At 32.6% G+C, this 23257-nt stretch overlaps 1 protein-coding gene across 1 annotated transcript; it reads left to right on the forward strand.

The window, feature by feature from the left end:
- The first annotated feature begins 2300 nt into the window (after positions 1-2300).
- LOC145032347 (alcohol-forming fatty acyl-CoA reductase-like) lies at positions 2301-7039 on the forward strand. Its single transcript, XM_078981123.1, has 10 exons — positions 2301-2541; positions 3022-3125; positions 4089-4291; positions 4445-4545; positions 4634-4829; positions 5054-5215; positions 5334-5415; positions 5559-5825; positions 5906-6033; positions 6679-7039. The coding sequence occupies exons 1-10, from the start codon at positions 2463-2465 to the stop codon at positions 6830-6832; spliced, it is 1476 nt and encodes a 491-aa protein (XP_078837249.1). The 5' UTR covers positions 2301-2462; the 3' UTR covers positions 6833-7039.
- Positions 7040-23257: the final 16218 nt, after the last annotated feature.

The following is a 23257-nucleotide window of genomic DNA, read 5'->3' on the forward strand; positions in this document are numbered from 1 at the left end:
ATCCTTCTGCTATCCCACCGATTGCATAGCCATCACAGCCACCACCACAGTCATCACAACAGTCACAGGTAAAACAAGTTTAATTAATTTCAATAAATGCATGTTGATTTGGTAGTTTTGCTTTGTGGTGATTATTTGCTAAAAACTTTGGTAATTGGTTTTCTTGTCCCAAGTGAAAGAAATAGCAATATACTTTGTTTTTTTTTTGTCTCTGGTTTAAAAATAGCAATATACTTGGACATCAATAAATTCATGTTGATTTGGTAATTGTGTTTCTGTCCCAAGTGCAAGAAATAGCAATGTACTTTTAGTATTTCTTGTATTTAAGTGCATGAAATAACAATGTATTATGATATTTCTTGTATTTAATGTTCTTCAGCATAAAAAACTAGATTATCTAATTTTGAAGTCTCATATATCTATATAATGATCAATAAATGCATGTTGATTTGGTAATTGTGTTTATGTATACGTGCAAGAAATAGCAATGTACTTTGCTTTTTCTCCCAAGTTTAAAAATAGCAATGTACTTGACATCAATTAGTGCATGTTGATTTTGTACTTGTGTTTTTTGTCCAAAGTGCAAGAAATAACATTGTACTTTTGGTATTTCTAGTATTTAAGTGCAAGAAATGACAATGTACTTTGGTAGTTTTTGTTTATGTTTGATAATTTAGCTTATAAGTTGATATATGTTTTTATTTATTATGCAGTATCTCCAGGCAATGCTTAACGTTCCGAGATGTAAGGAGAAACTTTATGTGTTTTTCCAATCGAGGAAAGACCAATGAGGAAACGATGAGAACGAAGATGATGGTTCATCAGATAATTAGTTTGTATTTTGTATGTTAGACTTGTTATGACACTTTGTTACTTATTGGAATTATAAATTTTGGTTGTTTATTTTTGTCTGAAATTAATTATAACATTACTTGGAAAGGCTTAGATAAAGATAATTGGATGTAATTTGTTCTTTATTTTTTTTGGTGTCACTAACTTCTCATTAGTTGATGAATGTGATTCTTATGAAATTGTGTTGTTCAAATTAAAAAAAAAAAAAAAAAAAAAAAAAAAAAAAAAAAAAAAAAAATCTAATCGGATGTCATTATGAATTTTTTTTTCCGCATTAATGGCGATAAGTATCAGTTTTTTTGCACCAAAAATCATTGATTTAAAAAAAATGAAAAATGTTATTATCAGCAACGAAAGCATTATCAGGGAAACACGATATTACCAGCAACAACTATATTAACTGTGACAAATATGTTTACCGTCGATATTTTGAGCAATAAAGACAAAACAGTATTGACGACTTTTTACCAACGACCTACTGCTGCTATTGCTTTACCCGCAACTTTTGTTGCTGCTAATTCCTTTTTTTTCTTCTGTGTGTGTGTGTCTATATATATATATATATATATATATATATATATATATATATATATATATATATATATATATATATATATATATATATATATATATATATATATATATATATATATATATATATATATATATATTCAAGTGGTTCAACTATATGTGTCTACACTCTTTGATTGAATATCGATGTGTGCGATTTGAGAATAAATATATATTAATTATAACTTATGAGCAATTGTGGATGAAACATGCATATTAATGAAAAATTATGTTTTACACAATTTTAAATCATATATAATCTCTATCTGTAAATTTGTCAAAGAAATTCTTCATTATTAATTTACTTATGGTTTACGCTTTACCTCACAAATTTAATATTTTCATTTCTAAGATGCATGCCCCATAAAATGTAAAATATTATTTTTATATCAAGAGACTTTATCATATTATAAGCTATCAGTTTGCTTAAATATATAGTGATTACGTTTTTATCAAGCCTCTCCTTGTTAAATCAGCAAAATTTTACGTATATACTCTTAGACTTTATTATGTGATTTGCAAATTCAGTCTTCAACTGGTACATTACTATATAGAATATAGATTATGCCCATCTTCTAAAAAGACAAATTTTAACCGGAGTTATGTGAACTATGAAGGGGATTACGTTCACATATAAACTTGGAGAACGACCTTATGTGTCGATGCAATCGTAAATGTTCAGACCGACCTTTTTCCAGTTTCAAAAGTGCCGACGTGGATATTATTTTGAGCGTTTAGATATGAATCACCGAAATTTCTGTCTATCTCTACCAAACTAATCTGACAAAGCATTGATTGGGTGTACCCTGATATTACTCACCACTTGGCTCCTTCTTTCCTCAGTTTACCCAAATTTCCATCTTTATATATCGCTTGCATCCCATCACCTTCCACACCAGTTCTCTGCTCTCAACTCTCTCTCTCTCTCTCTCTCTCTCTCTCTCTCTCTCTCTCTCTCTCTCTCTTGTGTGAGTGTGTGTGTGTGTGTGTTATTTCCATATAGAGAAAGGGTGATCACTAGATATACATACTTGTAACAAATGGAGTCTGGTAGCATTCTTGATTTCATTGACAACAAGACCATTTTAGTCACTGGTGCCACTGGTTTTCTTGCAAAAAGTATCTCTCTCTCTCTCTCTCTCTCTCTCTCTCTCTCTCTCTCTCTCTCTCTCTCTCTCTCTCTCTCTCTCTCTCTCTCTCTCTCTCTCTCTCTCTCTCTCTCTCTCTCTCCATATGTATGTATGTACTGCATACATGCATAAATATATATATATGTGCAGGACAATATTAATACAGTAATAAGTACATGTTATCAAGAAACGAAGTATATATACTTTTGTACGTGACATGTGATCATCTTATCGTCCTACTTACAAACATGCATGTTACGGATGGTGCATTTAGTGTATACCTGCAGTCTAGAATCTATCATATGTAAGACATTCAATGAGAACTTCTTCAGCCCTGATCATATAAGTTAGATGACTCGGCTGTAAATACTTTTAGCGAAAGTCCCATTTTTTTTTTCTTTTTTTGCATAAAACTTGGATTTTTGTAGGGATATATTTAATTAAGTTCGGTTTTTGTATATGTTTGTAGTATTTGTGGAAAAGATACTTAGGGTTCAACCAAATGTGAAGAAGCTATATCTTCTTGTAAGAGCTACCGATGCCAAATCCGCTATGCAACGTTTCAATACTGAGGTATGTAAGCGGGAAAAAAAATAAAATAAAATAAATCTACTGTTCGAGTACGTGTTTGTGAATAGTTGTGAGGGGATATGATAATAACTGGTGAATATAATTCGCCGTGTTTTTGTACACATAACAAAAATGCTCATGTGGGCCGGTGAGTAGTTTTATGTCATTTAAGTATGCTCTGACATATAAACCTGCTATAATTAATCGAATGGGACCTGATCAGACACTTAGAACTACAAATTCTTTAAATTAGATATGGACATATATATGTTCGCAATATTATTATTTATTATGTTTTAATTTCTCGATGTCGTGATCTTAAAATCGTTTACATACGGCCAGTAATAATTAAGCTTCTTCTAATTATCATATGTATGTATATAATTTTTTGTGTTATTATTTTAGGAAATTTATCTTTTCTGGTTCAACTTACACCATGCGCGTTAATATATGGTAGACATCGCAAACTGATAGAAATGATAAAAAAATATATGGAAATAATTTTAAATTTGACCTAGAGAATACAAGAGTTATACTTCATAGCGGACTAATCCATTTTATCATTTTGGAAAACTTAAACTTTGTAATATATTATGAACAATTTCGTGTCGATTGACCAATGGTCGCGTTGAATATTAGGTCGAAATAGGTAACTTGTAAATGTATAGCAAAATTGGTCAGTTGGATTATAGGTCGAAATTGGTAACTTGTAAATGTATATCAAAATTGGTCAGTTGGATCGACTATATTTTCTATATTTTAATTTTAAGAATTTTATATATTATCAGTGTTGTAATATAATTATATAAATTATGTTGATAAAATACGAATGTAATTAATATTTTAAACAAAATGATGAATACTTGAGTTTTTAGTCTCCAACATATTAATTCGATGTTTCCCTTTTCCTTTTTAATTAATTTTTCTCTCTAACATATATCCATTTATTTTCTCAATAATATATAGGCAGTGGCAAAGGATTTGTTTAAGACATTGAAAGAGAAGTATGGTACAAATCTTCAATCTTTCTTATCGGAAAAAGTTACTCCGATAGCAGGAGACATCACTTATGAAAATCTGGGGATAAAGGACTCCAATTTGATCCAAGAGATGTGGAAAAGTGTTGATGTTGTTGTCAATGTAGCTGCAACCACTAACTTTGATGAAAGGTACACCAACCATTAGTATTAAATATTAAAGTTTATTTAAGTTGAATTAAAGTTTAGAAATCAACATCCACAATTATATAAAATCGTACTTTAAAACGTATGCACATATATAACACAATCGTAATTATACAATCCGTTGATAATTTATTTCAGATATGACATTGCCCTAGCTTTGAATACTTTTGGAGCTAGAAATGTTTATAATTTTGCTGCTAAGTGTGTCAAGATAAAATTGCTTCTGCATGTATCTACAGGTCAGTATATATATCTACACTTTTGTAATTTTATTTTTCCAATTAATCAACACAGCCTTTATTAAATTAAAATTATGTGTTCATTCAGCTTATGTTTCTGGCGAGACACCTGGGCTTATACTTGAAACTCCATATCGTTTGGGAGATGCGCTTAATGGTTTAGATGGACTAGACATCAATGTGGAGAAGAAGATCATCGAAGAAAAACTTAAAGAACTTAGCGCTGATGAAACATCTACAGATAAATCTATTACATTAGCCATGAAAGATTTGGGAATTGAAAGGTATAAAAATGGTTCTATATTCATCATCATTTTTATTAATCTCTTACTTTATTTTATTTTTTTTTATTATCAATTTCATTTCACTATAAAAAACAACATAAATTCTCATTTCCAGTACTTAAGTATATTATTTCGTTTTTAGGTACAGCCTAGTATTAATTACTAATATATATCTATTTAAATATATTAATAAACCTTTTATTTTTGTTTTGATTTAATTATAGGGCAAACAAATTTGGTTGGCCAAATACGTATGTTTTTACGAAGGCGTTGGGAGAAATGGTTCTTGGGCACTTGAAAGGAGATATGCCTTTGGTTATTCTTCGCCCAACCATCATCCTTAGCACGTATAAAGAACCCTTTCCTGGTTGGATCGAAGGCATAAGGTAGTTTTTCGTTATTAATGTAAAAAGTGTTACTTTCTTTCTTTATAAAGGACAAAAAGAAAATTCAAGTTTACTTTATAAACTCAATTAAAAAGATTCATGTATTTGAAAATTACAGGACAATCGACAGCTTGGCAGTCGGCTATGGCAAAGGAAGGTTAGCATGTTTCCTCGGCGATCCTGAATCAACAATCGATGTGGTAGGTTCTTCAATCAAGTGCAATTCATATTTATTTTGCACTCGCTATCATGTGATGCATAATTAGTTGATGTAGTTTCATCATTAATATATATGGACCACAATTCATTTAATTTTGCTAATGTTGAAAATATTGGATAACAGATACCAGCAGACATGGTGGCGAATGCTATGATTGCGACAATGGCAGCTCATGCAAACCAACCTGGTGAAACAATATATCATGTTGGATCTTCCGTATCAAATCCTTTGAAGTATAAAGGAATTCAAAAAAGTGGGTATAATTATTTTTCCAAGAATCCATGGATTAACAAAGATGGGACACCAGTTATTGTTAGCGAGGTTAAAGTGTTGAGCTCAATGGATAGCTTTCGTAGATACTTTAATCTTCGTTACTTGCTTCCACTACAGGTTTGGCTTTGTCTTAATCCTCCTTTAGTCATACTTATTCGTGTCCGTTTAATAATAACGTCATTAATGTTCATTTTCAGGGTTTGAAAGTGGTGAATTCGGCGTTATGTCATGCTTTTAGTGGAACGTATTCGGATCTTAAAAGAAAGATCAACTTTGTGCTAAGGGTGGTGGAGTTATACAAACCCTATTTGTTCTCCAAAAGCTTGTAAGTTGTGTTAGACTTTTATTGGTTACCAATTTCTTTCATTTAATAATCATGGAGATTGCGTACTTTCGGAATCGAAGGACGGTGTTGGTTATATAATGTAATGGAAATAAAATAATCTTTAACTAATAAAACACACATGTCTTTTTTATAATGAGAGTTAGATCCGTAGATGACATTTATTCTTTATTCACAAATTCTTCATTAACAACAAAATATGCTTTAGAATCTTACACATCACAATTGGATAAATTATTGTGTATACAAAAAGAAATTTTATATGAATCCCTTTCTTTTATAATATTTCATGATTCTTTTAAAATTATAATATTATATCTTCGACATAATTAACATTTTATATATTATTTATTATAATTGGATTAAAATAAACTTTTATTATATTCATTTTCTAAAAAAAACATCAATAATTATAACAAAATGATATCTATGTAAAGTTTCATCCAATTATAATATATATATATATATATATATATATATATATATATATATATATATATATATATAAAAGGTGTACAAAATATGATAATCACATATAATAATTCATTTTATTATTTTTCTTATTCGATTACTTTGTTTGCCCAATCTAACAGATTCTAAAAAATATGTGTTCTTTGTTTTTGATAGCTATGATGATATGAATACTGAAAAACTACGTCAAGTAGTTAAAGAAAATGAGGTTGAAGCCAATATATTCTATTTTGATCCAAAGACAATTGATTGGGAGGATTATTTCTTGCATACACATCTTCCTGGTGCAGTGAAACACGTATTTAAATGAATGTAGAGCTCATAAGGATGAGTCATTTGATATGTTCTATCATATTGTTTTTGGTACAAGTGTCAAAATTGTCTTTTATTTAATTGTGGTCGTTGATTGAACGACAATATATATAAAATTTCATGAAAGACTTGTTTTACTTATTTTATGTAACTTGAATGTATTAGCATATGTGAAGAATTTGAATACATTGATGTTAAGAATCTAGATTATGTCTCAATCACAATTTCTTTACTAAGCTTGTATTTTTTTGATACATGTTACATGGTTGGAGTAGACGAGATTGAACACCATTTGTAGTACAAAATTTTTACAATGAGCACATATAAGCAATACATCTAAAGCTTTTACATAAACAAAACCTTGAATGTGAGTAGGTGTCCCAAATGAAATATAACGATCACCTAAGTGATTAGAAGGGGTATGCAACATATCTTAGGATGCTTTATGCCATTTTCCCATCCCCCAGAGCATCAAAAACTAGTGGTGGCAGTGAAAAAGGCTTGCAAACTTAAAAATGTATTGTCATGGTTTATGTAATGGTGTTTATTAGTGACTATCAATTAGGAAATCATAAGATAATGCAAAAATGATATTAGTTAAGATGTGATTAGTATACACATATATTGATTTATAATGTGAGGTATATATATGTATACCCACTAACACTATAAGAAACAAAAGGTATCAAACACTGACACGGTTTGTCTTAGATGTTCATTTATCAGTTTATGATAATCATACAACACTGATTTAGATGATACTTAGCTAGTCTTGGATACCTAGTCCTAGATAGTTGATTTTATATATCTAAGACTAAAATCAATCCTTAATGTGTGTGAGTATCAAAGATAGAAAATCGGTCTTGGACACTATAACATTTAGTCTCTAATTTGTTTTCATTGAACCTCTAATTTTATGTCATATCACTTCCTAATAGTATATTTATTGGAATGGATATCAGTTCTTAATATTATCTCATTTATCATCCAGTATGTTTCCTTCATATTCTAATTTTAGGACTATTATATTTAAGAGACTAGATATCACTTATTGCTATCTTATTTAGTCTCTAATGTATTTCCTCTGACACCTCATTTTGTACAAATTCCATAAACCATGAACCTGATTGTTCCATGATTGAATATTCGTCTCGCAGACCATGTCATTTAGTCATGACGATGTTTTTTGGGACTCATTAGCACATACTAATATTCGTTCATTTAGTCTCCAATATGTTTTTACTAAGACTAACATTAAGTCCTAGGTAACATTAAGTCCTAGGTACAAACTTTTAGAAGTAATAATCAATTTAAAACCAGATTCAAGTCTCACACTAACTTTTATAATGACTAGAATATGAAAATACCCATATTGAACTTATAATAAGTACCTGAACATTAGTGGAGGAATTGTCATACTTAAAATTAAAAAATAAACATAAAATAGTAACTAACAAGCCAATAACTATGTCATATATGAAAGAAATTAAACATTAATTGAATGGTCATGACTGTTATTCTTGCTCTGTTAGATCTATCACATAAAAACTAAACCAGTCAAAACAAATATAACAACAAAATATTTTTGAAATTCTCCTAACACTACAAGAAATAAAGGAAATAGCGGCGACACACACTATTAGACACGACACGTAATTTGCGGGTTACGTATCGCCGCTAATAGTGTGCTTCACCACTAATGGCATCGCCGCTATCGGTAGAAAACCACGATTCACATCAAATGAAAAGAGTAAACCCTATCTGTTGATCTAGACTTATCTAATTGCTGTAAACGAAGATCACATAATGTTTTTATCAACAACGTAAATTGTAGCAACATCGTCGTCACTAATGCTAAAAAAAATCGGTGTCTTTTCCATCCAAACGTTTCGCTGCTAAAACCATTCTGTCACCGCAAATACTCCTCCGTCACCATAAAAATTTGTCACTGCTAAAGCTTAGCGCAAATATACCCCCGTTTATCGCAATATTCTGATTATCTTAGCTTTAACTCTTTCCTCTCATCGACGTTGACACAAGAACTGCAACCCAACCTCGTACCCTCTATCTGACGACGATGAAAAAGACCGTCATCACCGCAGATAGAAGAATCAATACCAGCGACGCATTAGCTACTGGATTGTCAGGATTTTTCCTTCACAACCTCCAATACCAGTGATTCTCCTAATTTTTCCTATTTCTTCTCTATCTATTAACTATCTAATGATTTGGGTGCTTGCTTTTGTGTATTAAGCTTTATTGACCTCTAATTTCGAGTTTTCAAGACCACCACCAAAGCTGCCAAATTTTTTTGCCACCACAACACCACCACCACTCTGATTTCACTCCGCCACGGATTCTATTCCATTTCATGAAGTATTCTAATCTAGTTTTTCATATTTTATGCATTATGTATGTATGTAATATGTATGATGTAAGTATATGAAAAATGAATGCATAAATGTATGCAATGTGTATATATTGGTATGTAATATGTGTATATATGTATGGAAAAAATGAAAAAAAGTAGGATGGTATAATGGAAAAAATATAAAAAGAGTATGATGCATAAATGTATGATGTTATAATAAATATATAATATGTGTAAGAAGCATGTTTAAGTGTATTTGTATGTATAATGTGTGTATTTATATATGTAATGTATGTATATATGTATCAAGGATTTTTTTTTATAGAAAGTAGATTGCTATAATGGAAGAAATGAAAAAAAAAAAGAAGTGTATGGAATGTGTAATATGTGTAGGATGTATGTTTAAGTGTATTTTATCTAAATTGTAATGTATATGATGTATGGAAAAAATGTTTATATAATAAATGTGTATATGTATGTATATTAATATGTGTATTTGTATGTATATGTATGTATGTATAATGCAATCCGGAAACTTTAATGTTATAATGAAAAGAATAAAAAAAAAAAAAACAAAGTAGGATGCCATAATAGAATGTGTATTTATTTTATTATATGTGTAATTGTATTTGTATGTATATTAATATGTGTAATTGTATGCATATGTATGTATGTATAATGCAATCTGGAAACTTTAATGCTATAATGAAAAAAATGGAAAAAAAAAATAACAAAGTAGTATGCTATAATGGAATGTGTATTTATTTTAATATATATGTGTGTATATATATATATATATATATATATATATATATATATATATATATAATACTATAATGATATGGATGAAAAAGATGAAAAAATAAAAATAAAACAAATTAGGATGCTATAATGGAAAGTACTATTTTTGTATATGTATTTGTATGCAATTTGGAAACTACAATGCTATAATGAAAAAAATGAATAAAAAAACAAAGTAGGATGCTATAATAGAAGCTGTATTATTTTTATGTATGCAATATGTGTAACTTTTATTCATACTATAATTTTGCAAACTATATATGGGGTTTAGTTGCGCAATACTCTTCTACATGATGGTAGTTGTTTTGGCCCTATGAAATGGAGGTGATGGAGTCGGGGATCTACCACCTCCATTAGGCTTTGGGTGTATACAACACGAACATGATGGTAAGTTTTATTATGATATATTTATTAGCTATTTTTATTCATTTATTATAAGCTATCTTATTTTTAATAATATTTTCAGCTAAACTATCTAAAAGAAGAAGAGGTCTATCAAGCAGTCAAACATTCTCAACCACCAGAATTTTTAAAGCGTTTAGCATCAAACAATTGAGTCCATGCACAACAACAAGTTGTAAACAGAAGGGGATCGTGCTCGTATAGCAATGCATGTTTCAAAGAAGTAAGTTATGAAAGTATAATGTTATAATGGTATTATGTTGTTTTGTGATTGGTAGTTTATGAAAGTATAATGCTATGTTGGAAAAAATGAAAAAAAGTACAATGTTAGAATGTGTTATATGCAATATGTGTAGTTTAGTAATTGTTAGTTAAGTACAATGTTATAATGTGTTATATCCAATATTTATAGTTTGGTAATTGTTAGTTTATGAATGTCCAATGTTATAATGGTATTTTGTTATTTGGTAATTGTTAGCTATAGTGCAATGCTATAATGTGTTATATGTAATATGTGTAAGTTGGTAATTCTTAGTTTATGAAAGTACAATGCTATAATGTTATTTTGTAGTTTGGTAATTGTTAGTTATCGTACAATGCTATACTTTTCACTTTGCTTGTATGTGGAATGTATATTTTGTACATAGAATGTTATAATGTTCGTTTAACTTATAATACTATGTTGTTTTCTTTGTAGTTGGAGCTACTTCAAACAACGTTAAAAGATTCGGCATGTAGTGCCGCATTTGAAGATTGGTTTCGTTCGTTGCTACAAAGAAATGAAACCGAAGGAAACGAGAAGAGCGATTATGACAAGTAGCTACCTTTAGGATTTTTGTAATGTTTTATTTAAGTATTTTAGACTAGTATGTTACATATTTTGCATTATATTAAATTGGATGAGTACTTTAAACGGATGTTGGATTTGTATTTTGGAATGGAAGGATGTAAGATTAGATTAATTACTATCATTGTAGTTTTTTATGCTTTATATATAGTTTTTTTTTTTTCAATTTTAATGTGAAATAAAAAAAATAAATAAATAACAATACTGACTCTGCCTTTAGCGTCGACAATTGGTTATTAGCAGTGACAATACTTTAGCGGGGACGCCCATTTATTAGAGGTGACACGCCTTTAGCGGCGACATCTCACATTAGCTGCGACATTTTGAGTATTAGCGATAAAGCATCAGCGGCGGGCTTTTAACGATGATGTATCCCTGCTAAAAGTATTAGAGGCGACAAACAAAACTTTTAGCTGCGACGTCTGTCGCCGATATTACTCTTATTTCTTATAGTGTAAGTTAGCATTATAAAAATTGATCTTGAATAATTTGTTATTCATACATACATTATTGTGAAAAGTAAGAATTGAAGTGAGTTCAAAATGTGTGTGGGTGCGTAAGAAGTGTAAGTGGATGCATATGCAACTATTTATAGTAGATTGATATTGCAATTTCGACCCATTCATAATTAGTCGATATGGATTATATTTTATCATAAAACTTTAAGTCAAATGAATATGAAGTCGCTCAAAATTGTATTGAAATGCATGAAACATTATGACTTATAAGTTAGACATATATTGTTATAATTAAAACTAAAAACTATACAAACCCTACTATGTATTCGAACTTGAATCTTTTCTTTTGCTTAACATATATAGTAAGCTACTTGTGTACATGTATCAACAAATTAAAGATAAGTATTGCAAGTGATAAAATTGACATTTTACAAACATCATGCCTTTATTCCAAAAGATTTGAAACATAAGTGCAAAATTATTTTCCTCAATGGAAAAAGATGGAAATAAAAAGTTGTAAATGCTATGCGAACCTATCATTCATTAAGGTCTTTCTTGTGAAGTTTCCTCCATTAATGAATAATAAACCATATATATTGGTGATAAAAGAGTTAGATTTAATTTTTTTTTATCTGATACAAGGTCTTTAACTAAATTTTTAAATACCAACTTAATAATATATAAGGATAAATATTAGGTAACAACATCTAAATAATTACTTATATGAACAAACATCAAGTAATATATAAGGATAAGTATTATGTAGAAACTTGTTGTGATATTTAATAATAAAAATAGAATGGATTAATTCCACCATAAATTAGGATGATGGGAATTTTATCAAACACTTGGCATTCGATAAAAACAAAGATATATTTGGTAAACATATTCGAACCCAAGATGTCATACCTGAGAATCGATGATGTCATACATGAGAACTAAACATTGATTCACACACAACTACAATTTTCCAAAAGAAAACTAATAAATCTACCAAACAAGGCATGTAACATCCGGATCTTAGAGGTATTTTATTTAATTAAAAATTCATGATTTTTGGTTGCGACGACGTGGTGCAGGCACCACCACGGCATGGCATGGTTGGAAGGATCATGAAATTCATTTTGATCCCCACGACGTGGAAATATATTGGCCACAGTGTGGTGACCACATGAAGAAAAAACAATAATTTTTTAGTATTAAAGAAATAAGAGGGCTAGAGTTTTCTCACCCTCATCTTCCACCACTCTCAAACCTCTAAAACCTTAACCCTAGTCTGTCTTGATGATTTTTGGCTAATTTATATGCTTTTGATAGCTTGAAGAAGAAGAAGAAGAAGGTGTCCTAGAGTGTTGGTTCAGCAAGCAAACATTCTCATCATCCTCTTGTGCACTTTATGGACCCTCATAAGTGTGCAAGATGTAAGCTTTTTGGTTCTAACCTTATACATCAAGCCTTCATGTACCTTTTCATCTTGATTGTGGAAGCTTGATTGAAGAGATTCTAGGAGTATTTTTGGTACCATGTATAAGTTGTGATTCATTTATCCCATATTTTTACCTACAATGGAAGAGATATGGAATTGGCATGCATGTCCATAAAGCACCCATCAATATGATCCATTACATGAAGGAAAGCTTTCTGGAAAGCATGGATGAGTGTATTTGGTGATTAAGAGCTTGATGGATAAGTCTGCTCCTTGATGTCTTTAAGAACCTAGGCTTAGAGATCTTGCCTTTTTGGAACGTCTTAATGGATAAAGATGGAAAATTTATCCGTTAAGACCTTGGGAAGGATCAGATCTAAGCTTTGGAGCTTATGGAATTGGAGGAAACAACTTAACTCATTAAGTTTCTTAAACCCAGTTCCCATGACGTGGCTTTTAGGTTGCTATGATGTGGAGATCACGCATTAGCCTATCTGTTTTGTCATTTCGCGACCATGAAGTGGTTAATGGAAGGCCACAACGTTGAGACATGTTGATGATTAATTATTTACTTTGACTTGGATGTTAACCATTGACTTTGACTTGGGTTAACCTTTAGGTCAGATTGCTAGTTTAGAAGGTGAATTAAGGCTTCATCTTGTATACTTCATTAGGTGGCATTTGGCACCCGTTCCTTGTCTATGTTTGTGTGAGCTGTTAGATTTTGACTACGTTTGCTAGGTGATTTTTCTCATTATATTGTAGGATGTTAGACTTTCATTATGACTATTTCATGTTTACGTATGTTTGATGGGTTGGGCATAGAACATGTATGTTTGTTTGGGCCCATTCTTATATAGTATGTGGTATTTTGGAAAACTCACTGAGCTTTGTCCTTACAGTTTGTGTTTACATGCTGCAGGTACTTCTAATTCGAAAGGGAAGATCCCAGTTTGATCGCATTGCATACCTTGGAGTTTATTCTGCACTATCTTTCTGATTTTCCATTGATGTTTTGAGGATAAATTATAATAAGCTGATTATCTTTTTATTCGAATAAATGGATATTGGTTTTGATTAACTAAAAATGAAACTTTTACTTACTATTTTCGGGACGTTACAAGTTGTTAACAGAGCCTTGGTTTGAGGGATTTAGGCACTCTCTCGAGTATGCTTGAACTCTAACTAAGGAATTGGTAAAATATCTTTTAAAGAAAAATGATTTCCTAAAACGGTTTTATAAAAGAAAAGGTGTACAAAACATGCAATCAATCAAGCTCAAGTAAGTGTTTCCCAAAATACTCATATATATCAATATGTTCAGCGTGTTATATGTGGATTGCATGCTAGAATAGGGCTAAGGATTTGCTTAGGATTTAGGATGCCTTTTTAGGAGAGATTCCTTATGTATGATATGTGAGCTGGTAGAGATACATGCTAGTGATTATATATCCTCTGGCGTTATAAGATAGGACTGCCTGATTGAGTGATGCCTTATTGTTTGTCAATGCTCGAATGTTTCTTGCTTTGTGTTGTTCAAAACTTTTATTGATGTCGATTAACTATTAATAAATATGTTAGGTTGCATGACAAAGGGATTAAATTATCTTAGAATGTTAGGTTATGATCTATTATGCAACTCTTGTTTTAGTCCAACCGTTGTTGTGTAAGACCACATAATCGAAATATTGTTTAATATTGTCACATGTGATGGTATCCATGAGGTAGTTAGTGGAAAATGGTTCAAGTGTCCTCTATAGATTATACTAGAGACGGGGATAGGGTGTCATAGGAGAGACTACGAAGTAGTTATTTCTTTGAGTGAGCTGGTTAGGAAGGTTTTTAGAATCATTATGGGAGTAACTTGGAGGATTTCGGATTGTCCTTGAAGAAAGTACGTATAGGTGTGGAAGGTAGTATTATGACCATACTACTGAAAGCACAGGATACATACTTGAACCAAGTGAAGTCCTGAGGATTCCAAGGAACTTGATTGTGAAATTCCTTGAATGGGTTCTTATAGTTTTGTGCTTACCTTTTAGTATACAGACAATTCGAGGAGGAGCATCTAGTTCTAGCTGAGGTTCGGGTATTGGCACCAAACCAATCGACGAGGGATAACAAGAGTTCATCACGTCGAAGATTAAATGAGATATCCTTGATGCAACCCTTGTGATGTTCAGGACGATTATGGAGGGGATTGTTGAGCTGATGGAGGATCACTAGCAGGTCTTTCAAGCAGAGGCAGCCGCCAGTCTGTCAGGTGCATGCACACTCATGTTCAAGGATTTCAGAGCATGTGGTGTACCAGAGTTCTTTGGAAAGAAGGACCACATTATCAATTGTATGGTCGCACCTTATGATCTGATGAGTCAAACACATGACACGCTAATTTGTCAGCATCAGCATCTACACATCTACAACGTCAGTGTATCAAGCTTATCAGTGTCAGCTTATAGTTCAGTTATCCGATTGTAATATTTTGTATATTAGGTAATGATTTAGATAAGTATAGAATAGATCACAAAACATGTATCTTTGTGATAAGATTAGTTCTTAATATAGATTAGACACAATCTCTTCAATCAAGGGATATACATATATAGATTAGTATATATACAACATTAGGGCAAACCCTAATGTTTTATCAATCGTATTTGTGACAAACTCGTCTTCTTGGTGAATACAATATCTTTCTTGGTGAAAGAACAATTTGGATAAATTATGTGTTATTTACTTTCTTTTTATTTTACTTAGATTAGTTTTACGGTTGTTATTCATACTTGAAGTTTATTTGATTGATACAAACCTTCAACTGGTATCAAAGCAAGTTTGTGATACACTCAAGTAATCATGTCGAATTCTTTCGTTCCAAAGTCAACTGTTTGTAACAAGACACCTTCCTTTGACAAACACAACTTCTCTGATTGGGAATTACAGGCCATGGAAGTTCAAGAGTTCATGGATTTCGATATGCTCGACGTCGTCAACAAAGGTCATATATGTAACACCTGGTTCCTGGTATGTATTTTCATTCAAGTAATTATAACATTTTAGCCTGGGACTCGGCGAGTTGAAGGTCCAACTCGTCGAGTAGAATCGACTTTGTACACGGGAGTTTAGTGACCTACTCGACGAGTAGGCGCTGTTTGGACAAAACCCTAAATCCGAGGGATTGCACCCTATTTAAACGTCTTAATGCCGCATCCATCATCCTTTATGCTCCCAGAACACCTCATACTGAAACCCTAATCATTTTGTGAGATCTAAGGGCCTTTTTGGTGATTTTGGTGGTTTGTGATCACAAGAAAGAAGGAAAAGTTGGAGCAGCCAAGAGGAAACCAAAAGATTTCAAGTTTGTGCAGCATCTACAGTTCCTTAGAGGTATAAAGCTTGTACCTTGTTCATTCATGTTCTAGATCCCTTTTGGAGTCAATTAGGGATTTTTGGAACCATTTTTGGTGACCAATCATTAGTTCAAGTATGGTTGGGGGTCAAGACTCCTGATCCAGGGTCCTTAGAGGACTACATGGCCTAAAGTGGCCAACTTTGTAGCCATTGAGAGCCACATGCACCTTTAGACCTCATTTTTGGGTCCATTAAGTTTATACTCCCATGCATGCACATAAAGTTCATAACGTTACGTGCTAGATCAATCATAGAAGCCCATATCTGTCTTTTGGATGAGTGTTGTACATCAGAAATATATATATAAGACTTAGACAGCACCGACTCGTCAAGTAGTTCTTGGAACTCGGCGAGTCTAGGGCTTGAGTCCCTAAGTTGTTGAGGTTTAAAGGAACACAGTTAAGTGTTAGAAGGGTCTTAGAGGGGTCCAGGGGAGTGACTCAACATATTAGACTTAGCAATGGACTTGGGAATCATAGGACTCGGCGAGTATATGAACATACTCGACGAGTCTAAGGCAATCTCCCAATCCTTTGAAGATGGACTTGGCGAGTTGTTCATACAGCTCAGCGAGTCGGATGAAGTTTCATTTGATGATATTATAGAAGGAGAACTCGTCGACTCTTTGCTAAACTGGACGAGTAGAATCAGGAAGGGGCTAGATGAAAGAATAGGGACTCGGTGAGTCAGGTCAATTAGAAGTTGACTTTGACTAGGATATTGACTTTGGCCATGGCTAAAATAGTCATTTTACCCTAAGAGTAGTTATCAGCTTCTGACTAAGTGTCTTTATGGGAATTATATCCGGAGAATCATCGAATCAGCAGATAGAGACTTCTCACTCGAATTGACAGGATTCATTCATATGAGGTGAGTTACCTTCCCGTCGCGGTGGGTCTACGGCCACTGTGTCGGCACACCAGTAGGAGTTGTATGATAGATGATTGTCTTTGTGATATTCATCTAGGTTTGCTACTACCTGATATGTTATATGTTGGCATGATATGTTATATGTGATAGTGGTAGTGGGAGGGGAATAGTCCCCAAGTTCGGTTGTTCGGACCGAAGGGTAGGTCGGGCACCTCAGATATGCCTGACACTATGTTATGATATGTTTATATGCTGGCATGATATGTTATATGTGATAGTGGTAGTAGGAGGGGAATAGTCCCCGAGGTTCGGTTGTTAGGACTGCAGGGTAGGTCAGCACCCTAGAATGGCTTGGCACGAGTAGTTCAGCACCCCAAAATAGATTGACACGGGTATGTCGGCACCCCAGAATGGTCGTACCGGGTAGGTCGACAACCCAGAATGGTCGTACCGAGTAGGTCAGGAACCTTAAAATTTTCCAGCAGTATGTATGCTATATGATTGTATGGTATGTGGTATGATGGTGGAACTCACTAAGATCTATGCTTGTAGTTTTCATTTTTGTTTCAGGTACATCTTCAGTGAAGGGAAAAGAGCCAGTGCGGTAGCTGCACATCATACACACACATTGGATTTTCGCATTACGAGCTTTCTTGGGATTGTACTTTGATAATGTTACTACTTCTATGATATGATGTTCAGACACGAGATTATGGTTTAAAAATGATATGAATTGATGATGTTTTCTGATAAATGTTTTCCAGATCATTATATTAAAACTAAAAATTTTGGACTTGAAATTTGGGACGTTACATTTTTCCTTGTATTTGATTTTGCAGAAAATGTTTAGAAGCAGAAGCCAAGATTCTCAAAGAGGCCAAGGGGACTTCCCTCAGTTCAATTTCCCACAAATTGGATCAAAGGCAACTTTACTTAGATAGAGAAAAAGGCTCGAAACACTCAATTCAAAGGATTTTTATGTGCCAACCGAGTTGAATTGGAATTGGCTAGATCAAGTGGGTTTGGTAGAGGCTATGAACCCATATTTAACCAAAGTCTTCATTCATGATGGAGTGAAAGTTAAACGTGATGGGTGGAGGAGATTGTTTCGGATGCAGGAGCTGGTATATCAGGAGTTGTGTTTGGAGTTCTATTCCACAATTACATTTTGAGGCGGGGACGATTATTATGATATTAACGCTTTGACTTTTTGTCTTGCTGGTGAGCATTGGGAGTGCAACATGGTTGAGTTGGGTTGGAGGATGCACTTATATGACCAATCGGTGGTCTTGACTGGAGTCTTTGGAACTTTCTTGGATAACTGCCACATGGTTTTCCCGAATGGGATGAATGGAGCAAATTTGTGGACTGCAATTGCAAATAGTGTGTATATTCCATCCGTGGCTCATGAGGGGAGCATTAGGTTACCGATTCACCATTTTATCCACCAGCTCATCGTGAATCCCATCAACATGCGCAAAGCCAATGATAAGGTTCCAAGCCTTGATGTGTTCTACTTGTGGTGTATTATCATGCCCAATACTTTTTACAACATCCCATATTTTTTGGCAAAATACTTGGGTGAAGGAGCTGTAAAAGATAGAAAAGCTTCAAGAATTTGTAGGGGTATGTTTGTGACAAAATTGGCAAGATCATATGGTATTTTGGAAAGGGGAGGCAAAAATGTTTTAACTATCTTGCCAACACCTAAATTTAATCCTATTCTTTTTAAGATGGAAAACATACATGAATATTATGGTGGTGGTAACCTTGTTATCCCGGATGAGGATGAAGTGGTGGCATCCGAGTAACCTGGAAGAAGGGTAAGGCCAAGGCAAGGGCATGCACATGAAGACCCACCCGTAATTCCGGTTGAAGATGAGTTGCCTATAGATTGGGTTAGCATGGAGTCAAGACAATACCAAGATGATTTAGGGCGTAGCATGAATTGCAATCATATGACCCTTTCCCACATGATGAGCCACTTGAACATTCCACGGATTGATGGCCCCGATTACCCTTATGTTAAAGTTTGGGAGGAGAGACTGAATGCAAGAAGAAACGAAGCGGGCGGAAGCGGATTAGGAGGAGCCGAGGAGGAAGATGAAGATTAATTATCCTTTTATTTTTATTGTGTGAATTTTTAAAACAATCATTTATTTTGTTTGGTCTATTTTTATTTTTGTTTGGTTGGTTGGTGTGTAAATTTTTAATTAGTAAGTAAGTATGACCGTTAATATGTTTTCCCTTTTATTACTTGTGCTTGTTTTTCATCTTTTAAGAATTAGGGTAAGGGATTGAATGCGTGAATAGAGCATGAGTTTTTTTAGGGATTGAATGCTTTACCAATAAAGAATGAAGTTAAATCCCCTTGCGTAAAGCATATGTTTTTTTTAAGGTTTTAGTGTCAGTAAAAAAAGCGAGGAAGATATATATATATATATATATATATATATATATATATATATATATATATATATACAGAGAGAGGGAGAGAGAGAGAGAGAGATGCAATGTTTGAAAGAAAAAATATACAAAGCTATGAAGACAAAGTAGAGATATCAAGAAGAAAAGCTACAAATTGTTGAAGATTCAAAGTACCAAGTCTTTTTATTTTCATTGTAATTTTCTTTTCTAGGTTATTTTATCGTATGTGTGCTTGGGGGTTTAACCAAAAGTGACTTGAGATTAAGACAGTTTTATGCAGATGGATTCGGAGGGACGCATAAAATAAACATTGTTCAAAAGAAGTGGGTGAATGTTTACGGGGATTGTAAGTATTTAGGATTAGGGGGGTCCTTATGAAAATTTTAGACACAAATGCATGCGTTGCGGTCTTGGCATAATGAATTGGTTTTATTGGTATTGTCTTATGTGACGCTAGTGCGCTAAAATTCAGCTTTGCTTAGGGGAAAGCAAAAGTCAAGTGTGGAGTATTTTGATATGTGCATATTTGATCATATATTTCATATAATATCTTAATACTTTTTGGCTATTTTGTCTCGATTTATGAATAAAAGGTACTTAATTATGTTGAAATTATCTTTTCAACCTTAAAGAGATGCTCAAGTGAAAAACGAAGCAGAAGTAGCAATTGGAGGATTGGGAATTAAAGTTTGAATAAATAAAGCTAAAAAAGAAGAGAAACTCGGCAAGTTGGCCATCAATTCAACGACTAGGATGGAGTATTCGGGAATCAGCAATGTATTACCATACATGTTGTACACACGCTTTAAGTGAAAAAAAACTCTTCGAGTTAGGTGTAATAGCTCGACGAGTTGGTGCGTAATTTTGAAAATTCTTATATATATATATATATATATATATATATATATATATATCGGTTATTTCCAAAACCCAAACACTTGTTGGAGACTTTTGGCAACTAATTCGCGATCAGAAGGGTTCTTGAAGTTGTGGTTTTCGAGAATTCAACTTAGAAGTCAAGTTAGAAGAGATCAAAGGGAATAAACTTACTCTTTTTCTTAATTTTTTTCATAAACCATGTTTGAATCATTAGATTTTGATTTTAGGTTGTTAATTATTATAGATATGAGCTAAAAGCTTTTAACTTCTATTTAGAGTAGATGCGTTTATGAATATGGTGTGATTTTATGGCTTGGATTGATTTCATTTGGTGAATTGTCTTGCTAAGCTTGTTAAAGACCCTTATGTGTTAGTGATAAGTATTTTCTATTCATAGTCAAGTTATTGAGTTGCATGAAAATTTTCTTAATTGCTTGAATCATATAGTTTTGTGAAAATAGTAGTGAACATGAACCTAGGGTTAACTATAGAAAAAGTAAATTAATGTGTAAGCATGTGTGATGAAAAACCATACATGAGTTGATTGAATTGACAAATTTTGTTAATTGATATTACAAGTCTTACTTGATCTGAAATGGACACTAGGAAACTTGTTAGTTTAATCAATTGGCCACTGGTTGAATTAACATGTTCGCTAAGGATTAGTAATAGTGAACATGAACCTAATCACATTAGAAATCAGTATCCAATGATATATCAATCCATTGCACTTTCCGTGAAAGTAACCATAGGAATAAATGAGTCGAATATGAACAAAGTCTCTTTTATCATTGAATCTAGTTACCTTCTATTCTCTTTAGTTGTAAATTGTTTTGTTTAAGTGTTATTTTCTTATTTAAGTTTCTAGTCTTGCAAAACTAGAGAAAAAAAATCTTTTATTACTTGTTTTTATTTAGGTAATTCTAGTAGTTAATCTTAATTGTTATCGTTCCCTGTGTCGATACCCTACTTACTCGAACTATATTGGTAATCGATAGGTACACTGCCTTTCGTGTGTTTATTTTGTGTTTAAATTAGTAGGACTAAAACTAGTGCATTACACACACATCATGGTATGAAATTTGTAATTCTTTTTAGAATTTATGTATGGTTAATAGTTTAACCAAAAAAACACCGAGGTTAAGAAAGATTGTTGGGGATGGAATCGGGGGGTAGTAAAAGTAAATGTGGTATAAGCTAAGGGTGAAGGTGATGGGTTTTACATGCACTAACATGGATAAATCCTTAACTCTTAAGTGTACATGCAACCTAAGGATCTATGTCAAAACTCTATTGAAATAATATTCTATAACAACAAAAACCTATAAACTCTATGTTAATTTCGAATATAACAAAAAGAAAAGTAGGGTTTACTTACCTTTTAGTTATTGTTGTAAATAACTAATCAAAACCTTCTTGAAAAACTATTGGAAGCAAGCACCATAAATGTCATGCATCTAATGGTTCATACCAAACCCTACTAGCCAAGGAGCTTGAAGAGAGAGAGAGAGAGGGAGAGAGAGAGAGAGAGAGAGGGAGAGAGAGAGAGAGAGAGAGGTGGAAATTCTAGCCTAACTATCACTTAGAAGTCATGGCCGAAATTTGTATCCCAACAGTCCCTTTTATAGTGTAACCAGGAAACCCTAGATAACCTTAAAAGTAATAAAATAATATTATTTCATTTTGATAATTATCCAGCTTTCTAATTATCCTCCAAGGATAATTCTAGATCTTCTATGTTCTCCTAAAACCGTCCAAGGTAATAGGAAGGTTCTAGAATGCCTCTTGCTCAACTATTGAACAGTTACACTTTAATCGATATACTTTTAATTAATCTAGTTAATCCCAAAATTAATTCAAATTAAATCTTGATTAATTTTTAATTAAATATTACTATTTCTAATTAATATATTATTCTCATAATATATTAACAAAACATTTATTTTGATCTGTAATTAATTTATTAACCATATAATAAATTAATAAACCAGTCTCTCTTTCTCTCTCTCTCTCTCTCCCTATCCCTCTCTCTCTCAAAGTTATAAGGATCGTGAGTATTTAGGAATGAGATGTATTTAGGAATTATAGACACAAATACATGCATTCCGGTCTTGGAATAATGGTTGGGTTTTAAATGGATTCTTTTATGTAACATTGGTAAGTTAAAAATAAGTTTTTTTAGGGCAAGCAAAGATTAAGTGTGGAGTATTTTGATATGTGCTTATCTCTCTCTCTGTGTGTGTGTGTGTGTGTGTGTGTGTGTATATATATATATATATATATATATATTACATCATATCTTAATATTTCTAGTCATTTTTATTCTCATTATAGAACAAAAGATACTTAATCTATTGTATGTTGTGTTGTAGTGGTACAAGACATGCTCGGAGCATAAAAGGAGCTGGAAGCAGGAAGCTAGGAACTTGGATCAAGGCTAAAATGAAGAAAAGACTCATTCCCACGATGTGGTGTTTTGAACTTTCTCGTCGAACCTCGAAGCCTTGCAGATTACGTGATGAACCCGAATACCA

The sequence above is a fragment of the Lactuca saligna genome, chromosome 2 (assembly GCF_052625555.1).
Source record: "Lactuca saligna cultivar CGN05327 chromosome 2, ASM5262555v1, whole genome shotgun sequence".
Lineage (NCBI taxonomy): Eukaryota > Viridiplantae > Streptophyta > Magnoliopsida > Asterales > Asteraceae > Lactuca > Lactuca saligna.

What these genes read in the sequence shown, in the direction of transcription:
- LOC145032347 (XM_078981123.1), top strand. Translation starts at nt 2,463, where the DNA reads ATGGAGTCTGGTAGCATTCTTGATTTCATTGACAACAAGACCATTTTA. An exon ending in GGTTGGATCGAAGGCATAAG is followed by an intron (nt 5,216 to 5,333) that starts GTAGTTTTTCGT and finishes TGAAAATTACAG; the next exon opens with GACAATCGACAGCTTGGCAG. An exon ending in GTTACTTGCTTCCACTACAG is followed by an intron (nt 5,826 to 5,905) that starts GTTTGGCTTTGT and finishes GTTCATTTTCAG; the next exon opens with GGTTTGAAAGTGGTGAATTC.